Raw genomic sequence first — 10,206 nt, 5'->3', positions numbered from 1 at the left:
GCTGAGGGCAACGAAAATGATGAGGGGACTGGAGCATCTCCCTGATGAGGAAAGGCTGAGGGAACTGAGTCTGTTCAGCCTGGAGAAGAGAAGACTGAGAGAGGATCTCATCAATACTTACAAATACCTTAAGGGTGGGTGTCAAGAGGATGGGGCCAGCCCCTTTTCAGTGGTGCCCAGAGACAGGTTAAGGGGCAACGGGCACAAACTGAAACACAGCAAGTTCCATCTGAATATGAGGAAGAACTTCTGTACTTTGAGGGTGGCAGAGCACTGGAACAGGCTGCCCAGAGAGGTTGTGGAGTCTCCTTCTCTGGAGATATTCAAAACCCGCCTGGATGCGTTCCTGTGTAACCTGCTTGAGGTGAACCTGCTTTGGCAGGGGAGTTTGACTGGATGATCTCCAGAGGTGCCTTCCAACCCTGACCATTCTGTGATACTGTGATTCTGTACTACTACCTTTTCTATTTTTCTTTCATGGTTCATAATCCCTTGTGTGTAACATAAAGGTGCAGCATTTGCATGGCCCTTTTCATCTGAGAGTTGTAAACCAGTATTAGAAAGCTGGAACCAAAGACTAGAACAGACAAGTTGAAATAACCACTTTTTGTCAAAGGATTACAGCCACGGTTTCCTAATATTCATCTCTGTGGTCTAACCATCGCATAGGCTGCTGGCGGCTGATGTGAAATTATTCTTGTGTCCCGTATCCAGCACTCTACTACCAAATTAGATTGAGCAATAATTTGTGAGAGCTTGTGGCTGTCTGGCTAAATGGTACCTGGCGAAAAGTCACAGAAAGCCTTAAAGTTTCATTCAGTTTAAATTTGTAGGCAGAAGGATTTCAGCAATAAGAGTCATTTTGCTTTAAAGGTGACCTGCAAATAATAGTTAAGGGTTTGCAAATCTCTCTTGTTAATTAAGAAAGGACTAACAGATCTTATTTATTTCCAGGGGATTTTTTTGGTATGGATTTTAAAAAAATATATAGATACTGTAAAATGCTGTTACTAGTAGTTTTCTCCAGTGCCCTCTGAAGGGTCTATCTGGTGTTTATATAAAGTTCCCAGAATATCAGGAAAGTGCATGACATACACCATTTTTAAACAAAGATTTCCTTTCTCCTGATACTTCGTCTCTACAATTACATAAATATTACAAAAAAAACCCAACAAATAAAAGCACTGTGTTGTTTAATGCATGGCTCCATTTGATTTCTCACTTTTTATAGATTGACAGGCAATCAAAGAACTGATGTTTCTTAGCAAACTTTCAATTATTTATTCATAAACTGAAAGGCATAAAGAAGGACAGCTACATGTTTTTCTTTCTTATACTGGCAGCCTTTAATCTCAGAGAACTTCTGTTCAAATAACTTGCACACAAACAACATCTAGGTGAAAAGCAGACTGAAGAAAGGTACAAAGTGGCCCATATGCAGAGTGCTTGTGTTATAAACACTGTTGGGCTGAGAACTTGACCATACATTTATGACATGTAGTCTATATGCTGTTGTCTTGCAGATGATAAAAGTAACTCCAGGCGTGGGGTACCGGAAAGATGATACTAACACACTTGAATTTGCAAGGTAAAAGAATGATGTTGAGTTTCAAATTATGCAGGTTTAGGCCTTGATACAGCAGTTTCAACTGCAGGACAAATTTTTACTTTTTCTTTTTTTTTTTTTTAAAATTGACACTGGAGTTCCTTAACTGCTGCTCTGTGGCATCATGCATTTACTCCATACTGCTCTCAAGCTGGACCCACTACAGAGGGACAGCTAAAAGTACGGGTGAGTCCTGCCATCTGTCAGAAATGAGCACCATGCACTGGAGCAGCAGTGCTGGACATGAGGGCCAAATGCCACCCCACCTGTCTATAGATAGAGGTCCATGGACTGATGTTCCCTGTAGCCGGTGTTATGGGCAATGGTGAGCATCAGAGGACTGCAGACCTTTAGGGAAACCATAGCTCTGCAGGGGACAAAGTTCACATAATTGTGCTTTGAATGTCTGTGACAGTTGTGGATTAAGACTTTATCAGGCCATTTAAACCACTGTGGCAAAAAAACCCCAACACCCAAACTATATTCCCCTGGCTCTCTTCTCAAGCGCGGGGCAGGGAGCGTGGTGGAACATGGTGGCGGTGGGTCAGTCACACGCTGCCCGCTGCTGCCTCCTGCCCTGCTGGGCATTTTCCAAGCCTTTGTCATGGTGGAGCCAGGCTGCTCACCTCTCCCGGGGTCACAGGGCTACTGCAGGCACCTTTCATGGTTTGTGTCTCAGCAGCTCCAGCCAACTTCTCCGTTGGGCTTGGGAACGCCGCTGACGCTGCCCGGTAACTCTCCAGGGAGAGGTGTGAGCTCCCTGGTGACCTCTGCCTGTCTCTGCCCTCAACCATCCCAAAGAAAAGCTCTGGAACGGAACAGTTTGCATTTGAAATCTTCCTAAAGCCACTTGAGACACTGCTTGAAGGGCTTACATGGCATGGTGCATATGGTGGCAGGAGACAGCAGGAGGACCTGGGGAAGCCCCTTTGCTTTTTGCATCTCTGTTTTTGAAAACAATGTCTCACGTTTTCCTCACCACAACCCAGACGTTTTCTCAGGGTCAGAGGCCAAAATAGATATGCCTTTGTATCACTGCATGTTGACCTCTTTTTACTGCTGCTAGTAATTTAAAACTCATACTACTGCACGCTCATACTCTGTATTTCAGCTACAATCCAGCAGCTAAGGAAAACTTGAAGGAAGGAAAAAATATCCACTTTCAGGAAATGCTTGACAAGACATTAAAGAGGTATCTCAATTCGACTAGGCTAGCTCAAAAAGAAACAAGATCATTTGGGTGGGAATATTTTCATTCATTGTCTGAGGATCATGTCTGAACAGAGCACGTGAAACAGGAAGCCAGCTGTCATTTCAACAGGGTGGGTGAGTGGTCTGAACTTAAAAACAGAGCCAGACATGCCTGGTGTTGAATGCTAGCTCAGGCAGTAGCCTGGTATGACTTTGGTAAAGTCATTCAGCATCTTTGTTGCTCTTTCCAGACCGCTCAGAACGAGGTAATAATTCTCATCCACTCTGAAGCGTATTGTGAGGTAATTAATTCATCTGTGTAAGGCACTTCAAAGATTAAAGTAGTATTATTAATTTTATAAATTCACAACATAGTATAGCTGACTTTCATGCATTACTTAAAACCCCTTTGATCTAAATAATAATTTATTATATTAGCAACTAAAAGAGCAACTTCAGACGCAACCTTAGAGGTGAAATGTCCTATTTCTCTCAACATCCTCAGCCTGTTTTGTTGTTATAATAGTTGAAAGTTAGTTCAGGATACCTGCCAAACACATTTCACTGCCTGTCCCTTTGAAACTGAGTGCAGTGAAGAGAGTACATACCAGGTAGATAATCTTAATATTCTCAGACTGGAATTAACACTGTGTCCTTAAGTGTTATGTATTGGTCATCCACTAGCATCTTCCAAGATGATTGGAGTACAACACTCCCTGAAAGAAGGCTGGCTGACAAGGAAGGGAAATTGCATAGGCTGTCCAAGTGGCTACAACACGAATATATGACGTTGGATGATGTCAAATGTGAGTAATTGCTGGTATTTCATATCAGCAAGGCATCGCCCATACAAGTCAGAAAGCTATTTCTACTAACACTAGCAATTTTTTGGAGAAAATATTGTTTTTCTCCTCTGTATGTTTTCAGATGCTGCTTTGCTTTTGAAAGAAGCAAGAGTCACATCACATGTTATCATTTGCAGTAGTTATGAGGTATGTCATTTAGAGTTTGTTTTGAGAATTATGTGTGTGTAGCTGGTAGTGGAGGGACAAGGGTGTATGAGGAGTAGAATAAGAAATATCAGAGGTTTAAAATCTCTCATCTGTGAGGTTCAGTGGGAGACAATGCCCAATGCATGTTGTTCTTGACACATGCAGAGAAATAATCGTATTACCTGTTTGAAAGCCTTCCACTCTGTTACCTAAAGGAAGCCAAGAATTTGGGCCTAAATATCTGAAGGTTGTGATCCATTTTACTCTAAGTTAAATTCCCTGTTAGCCAGCGCATCCACAACACCGTGTGCACCAGAAGCGCTAACACGACTGGGAATCTGGACTGCCTTCCTGTGCTGCTGCTGTTCCCATCAGAGCTACTGGGCTCATTATTTGCTGCTGTTGCTTATCGGCATTACTTCTCTATAGGCTAAAAGAGAGGAGGCAGCAGGCGGAGCATCATATCTCAGAGGCATATCCCTGAGATCACCAGGGCCATACAGTGGCTGCATTGCCTTTGACTTAGGAATGTATTTGTAGACCTTGTTGAGCTTTAGCCATACTGTCCTTTCAGAAGGGGAGAGTTGTCTGAGTTGTCCCCCTTTTCCTTTGAATGTGAATGTCACTCTTCCAGAATGTTCAGTGCAGAAAACATCCTTCTTGGAAGTATGCCTGGTAACATCCAATTCAATCCACTCTTCAGCATGTTTATTGGACTCTCTTAGTAATTCTCTAAAAGCCTTCAAAGTCTTAGTGTGGGGTGGAGTGCTTGCTACGAATAGGTCTCAACCATATAGCTAATATTTGGTATAATGCAGGCCCCCGAGCAGAGGCTTTGTTCTTTTTCCTAATGATCTGGTGGTGTCTATATCTGCAAATCTGCAGACTTCACAGTGACCTTTCTACCTTCCATTTAGGAATGAGAAACTAGATGAGTTCCTCATGGCCCTGCTCTTCCACCTATCTTTTTACCTGGAAAAAATTGCCCTGGAAAAGAAATGCAGATCCTTGATTTTGTGAGTACAAGACTTTAGGGGCGTAAGTAGACAGAGCTTGCCCCAGCAAATCTGGAATCACAGTGCAGTCTTTGGTGTCAGAATCAGTGGGATTCTGCGAATGAGCAAGGACTGCTTACTATACTGGCCCAGTCTATATATGGAATACTAAGGAAAAAAACCCTTGGTCTCCCATCCCCTTGTCCTCTGTGCTCTCCAGGACGTAGGCTCCTCTGACTATGTAGAGAGAAAGATTTTCTGGGAGGGTTTGAACCCTGCTGTTCCCCAGCCTTGCCCTGAGCGGCGTGCACTGTTGTTCGTGTGGCATGGCATCACTGTAGTCTCCCTTTCAAGATGGTGGCTGGATCCAGTTCTCCTGCAATGGGGTCACGAAATAATTTGGCTCCTCAAGGTAATGCTATAATTTGAATAAATCATTACTACTGCCACCAAGGTTAAATCTATGTGGGTGCCCTGGATCAAATTACCATCCCTTAATGCTATTTCCCAGTAATAACATTAGCATCCAGTCATTTCTGCTTGCAATACAGAGCAGCAAATAGTTGCAACTGAGTCTGCTGGGTGTTAATTTGTACTGTGGGTCACATCGCTTTAAGACTTCATTTCTAAATACTTTGCAAAGCAGGCTCAGATGACTCTTAGGTGCTAGAAACATGTTACAGCATGAAGAATATATGCTAGGAAAGCAGTTCCCAAGCAAGGGTGTGTGACCACACTTGCTACCTTGCGGAGTGGAAGTGGGGATGCCAGGGGAATAGTTAGGAGCTGCTGCGTTAGAGGGTTATGTGCCTTGGGAGAAAACATTGCAGAGTTACAAACCATGATTGGAAGAAACTTCAGTGATTTTCTGGAGTCTACAATAGTCTCTGAGAACTCTTGACCATTTTCTTAAAACACTTAATGATTACTCACTTCACAATTCATGAAGCCTTCATGTAAAAAGGGCCTGATTTATCTGGATTGAAGAACAGACTGTTGGAGGATTGCTGGCCTTAAGGAATTGATTTGTTCTACATTCATAGATTGGCAGATGTTTCTTTCATTGTACAAGGAATAATTCATAAATGAAGAAAACCATCAGCATAGTTTCAAACACAAAGGTCATAGATACAGTTGAAGTGCTCGAGGCTGCAATTTACAAAATGATCCCCTCACTCTTGGCTGTTAAAGGACAAGGAGGTGAGTCCATGGGTTGTGACACCTCCATATGGCTCATATCATCTACTGGTGTGACCAATGCAGAAACAGACTGAAACAAAGAGGAGTTTGGACCTATTGCAATATAGGGTTGTGTCTCCTGGATCAAGGGGGCTCTGGTTAGTAGGTATCAGCTATAAGCACTGGATAAACCCTGCCAGGAGAGACTTCTTGGTGTTTTCTGCCATGCAGTGATCCCAAAGTGAGTCCTGCCTTTTGATGGGAAACATATACTGACTCTCCACTTCTACAATACTGTTTTTATTTAGATTCATTACCTCTCCTGAAGGGAAGTGGCTTGCTTGTCAGGATTACTGGCATGCAGTGTTAACATCACAGAAGCTTAAAGAAGAGACACCATGCAGAAGCAGGAATTCAGGATATTGATCTACTGAAGGATAAATGCAAGGAAGGAAAATTAGATGACAAAAGGCAAATTTAGATCCTATTTAATATTGAATTTCACCCTTAATTGTTTTAGCATCTTAGCTGACTTGGAGGAGCAGGGAGATATTAATCATGGTGTGAAGAGCTTTCTGATATTGCATGTTCTTTCTCGGTTCAAGATGTCCTATTTCCTCTGCTGCCCACCTGGTCTAATTCTGAACTTGGTATGTGCTATATTTCAAATCAAATGTAGCAAGGACTCTCTTTTCCCTCCTGTGGAGTAAAGTTCTGGAATGATCTTCCACTAGGAAGTAGTGGGGGCAGGCAAGAAAACTACTGTGTTTCTGAAGGTGGAGCTCCGTGAGCTTGTGAAAGGGATTTTATAACTACGTAATAGAATCATAATGACATAAAATTACACTTGTGATAAGAATCCTTGCGTTTGTGATATGCTGATGTATTTGAGAGAATGTGAAAGAAGATTGCATAGCCATTTTTTTTCCTATATCTATCCCACAAAAATCCCATGCTCAGGGCTGTTGTCAGCAGCCTGCTCAGGAAGAAAACTCCCTCCCCCTTCCTCCAAGATATAGTTTAGTTTCAGAGGCTTTTTTGCTTTCCTATGTAGTACTGGCTGTGTGCCACAAGTAGAGACAGACTGGAGGCAAGACATGCCGGTACCATTTCATGTTTCTTGTTAGTCATACCTATAATTTGCTCCCAGTTAAACTGACAGACAGATTACTTGGAGACAGGGCTTGGTGACCCTCCTAGTCCTTTACCAGCCTCATGTTCCTATACGACAGACACATCCAATGGCTCTGCAGTCCCTGAGCTGCTCTTCTTGTAGACCCTGTGTGATAACCTAGTAACACAGAAAACAACGCTGGTTATTCCTGCTCCTAGTTGGTGTGTTTTGGGGTTCCTGCCATTTGGGCTGCCTACAAGAGACACCTAACTCATCTGTTTGGTCTACTTTTGTCCACAGGGAGCCAGCCCTGATGGTCTGAATAGCTCCTCAACTGTCTTGAACCTAGACTGTGTAGAAGTATCGGTGTCCACAGTCCCTCAAGAGAACATCTAAGACCATCCTGGCTTCAGAATTCATTGCTTCTGTGCATTAAACTTTCTTTGGAAAAAAAAGGATTGGAAGGGGTTCCTGTCAGAGAAAGTCAGGATGAATCTGGACACCTTTGACTTCTTGTGACTTTGTCTTTTGTTGATGCCATGCTGATTCTTTGTAAATCCAAGCATGAGGCTTTCCTGGCTTTTTCTAGGTTCATGAAGATCTTGTAACTTACTTCAAAAACAACCAGCCAGTTTTCCAAAGCAGCGGACATGTGGCATTCCCCCACTGGAGACAGCTTGGGAGTATTCACCTCAGAAATATGTGACTCTAAGAACAAAAACTCACCAGCGGTGGATGAGACATGAATGGTACAAGGGCTATTATTTCTGTCCTTCATTTTCTTTCCCCTTTAGTTTCTGTTTCTGCTTCCAACTCTTTCATGTCTTTTGGGGAAAATCTGCTGAATTTTATTAGCAATTATCCTTGAGAAGCCCCAAGTAATTGTCCTAATTTATTAAAGGTGGGTTGGTAGGATGCTTTAGAGCTGGAGGCCATCAGGGATAGGACAGATAAAACCAGCTCTCCTGAGTGTGAAAGGAGGCTGGTAACTTTTAGACCGGCAGCGCTCCCAGGCACCGGCAGACAGTGGGGTGGATTACAGGGGAAGCAGAGGAAATAGAGAGCTCTTTGGTTTGGCACTTCCTTAGTGTTTGATCTGAACTGGTTTAAAATACAGGCTTGTGGTGTCAGCCGTTCCTGTTTAGAGGCCCTTTGTGTGCCTTTTTGAAGAGCAGTAAGTGCTGTCTCTGAATGAGCCAGACCCACTGCTCCACGCCGCCCGCTGACAGAGCCTGCGCCCAGAGATCTCTAAATGCACACCCAGGGCTTTTATGCAGGCTGCAGAAAGCGTTCATAAGCTATGCAGGATCAAAGATGGCAACCTGACAGGTTGTGGGCATGCAGCTTATATGTTGTGTGGGGCAAGAGAGATGGTCTGGGTCCAAGCCCCCATGCCTTGTGGCCCCACCAGCATTGCCAAGCTGTGCTGGAAGCATCTGAAACCAGCCTTGCTGCAGAGGGGTCCCCTGATAGTGGTGTCACACAGTACATTGGTTTATGTGCCTGAAAACCACGCTTAACTTCTCAGAACAGTCACTCTTTCTAGCATTCCTTCTGTCCAGAGCACCTTCCCCGAAAACTTTTTTCCCCTTTTTGTTTTAAGCAGGACTATGATATTTTTAGAGAAGAAAGAAATGGACAATGTGTTGGTGAAGTTTAGTGGTGGCCAGGATTCACCTTGCCAAGGTGTACTGTAACCTTCTCCTCCTCGGAGGCATGGCACAGCAGTGCCTCATGCCTACTGGAAAGTAAGCCAGTCCCTTCTGGGGACTCTCACTATGTCAAGGGCCACAGCAGTCCAGGGTCAAGATCTCTACTGAGTGACACAAGTGAATGCCCAGGGTAATAAATGTCTTGTGAGCCACACAGTCACAGAGGGCTAAGGGACCATGAGACAGAGGAGTGTCCTGATCTCCCTGCAGCTCTATCTCATCTCATAACCGACTCCGAAAGTGTTTCTGGTGAGCTGTTGCCAACTGATTTGGCCACAATGAGTTGCAGCACAGCTCTGGATACCAGACTGGAAAACTCTGGCTCTGGTATGCGGAAGCCTTGCTAGATACACAGAGCAGGAAACTTTAATGGGTTCAACATGAAAGTCAGCAGGGCAAAAATTGGTGCCAGCCCTGGATCTTACCCCTGCCACTTCCACTTAACTAAATCTTGAAAGCAAATGGTTATGTACCTGCTGATTGCCACTGATCCCTGCATAAATTTCCTGTTATGCCAAGTCTGAGATGGCATAAGGTTACTAGTCTAGCAAGTGAGGGAGACCATGTGCCTCAAGGGCAGCAAGTGAAGGGAGTAGAGACATGAAGAGGTTGTGCTTGGGCACTGGAGGTGTAGGGCTCCTACCTCTGAGCGGGGAAGACGGTGCATGGCGTTTTCAGAGTGGTGGAGACCAACTGCTCTTTAGATGCAATGGTCAGCAATGAACTGAAAGGGGAGAGAAACCCGCAGTGGGAATTAAAAAAGAAACTGAAGAAGGCAGGAGAGGATGGGAAGGTGTTTGAAAAGGCAGAGAAACCAAGGGAATGATGAAGACAAGTAATGGGGAATTTTAAGAGGAGATGAAGGTGGTGTGGTTTAACCCTGGCCAGCAACTAAATACCACAAAAAATGGTTAGTGGAAGGAGAACACAATGACAGAGAGATCATACACCGTGCTAGTGTTAGGGATTCTTTCCTCAGCCATGTTTATTCCTGCACAACATTTCCTTTCCCTGGCAGTAGAAAGGAGCTGGCAGTCCCCACCTAGCACCCCAGTCCCCTGGGATCTTCTCAGAGCAGTTTCAGGCAAATTTTTTCAGTCAGTTGGTGTGAAACTGCTGCCAGTCCCTCTGAGGAGTCACAAACATTTACCTGCCTTCCTGCAACACAGCTCTGGGCAACCTTGCTCCTGGCTGGGGTGGGGGAACCTGGGTTTCCTTCTAATCAAAAGAGGAAGGTAACTTGTGAAATGACGGAGTCAAAGGGGAGCTGAAATTGCTGTCCCAACAGGGCTTTCATTTTAGTGTGCCCCATCCCACAAGGTGCTGGACCATGAGAATTAAGAATGTGTTCCCTCTGCATCCTGGCACATCGGCATTTCACTGGGCACTCCTGGGAGCAGCCTTCGCTGCCAAATCC

At 44.3% G+C, this 10,206-nt stretch overlaps 1 protein-coding gene across 1 annotated transcript in view; it reads left to right on the top strand.

The window, feature by feature from the left end:
* The first annotated feature begins 1,490 nt into the window (after positions 1 to 1,490).
* Positions 1,491 to 10,206, top strand: part of PPP1R36 (protein phosphatase 1, regulatory subunit 36) — a 13,691-nt gene continuing 4,975 nt past the window's right edge. Inside the window, 8 exon segments of the mRNA XM_009701665.1 lie at positions 1,491 to 1,588; positions 2,718 to 2,798; positions 3,482 to 3,603; positions 3,725 to 3,746; positions 3,748 to 3,789; positions 4,707 to 4,805; positions 8,684 to 8,732; positions 8,734 to 8,825. Of these exon segments, the coding sequence (XP_009699967.1) occupies positions 1,491 to 1,588; positions 2,718 to 2,798; positions 3,482 to 3,603; positions 3,725 to 3,746; positions 3,748 to 3,789; positions 4,707 to 4,805; positions 8,684 to 8,732; positions 8,734 to 8,825 (605 nt within the window).

Source organism: Cariama cristata, unplaced genomic scaffold, assembly GCF_000690535.1.
Source record: "Cariama cristata isolate BGI_N322 unplaced genomic scaffold, ASM69053v1 scaffold18616, whole genome shotgun sequence".
NCBI classification, from domain to species: domain Eukaryota; kingdom Metazoa; phylum Chordata; class Aves; order Cariamiformes; family Cariamidae; genus Cariama; species Cariama cristata.
This window is presented reverse-complemented; position numbering and strand designations above follow the sequence as displayed.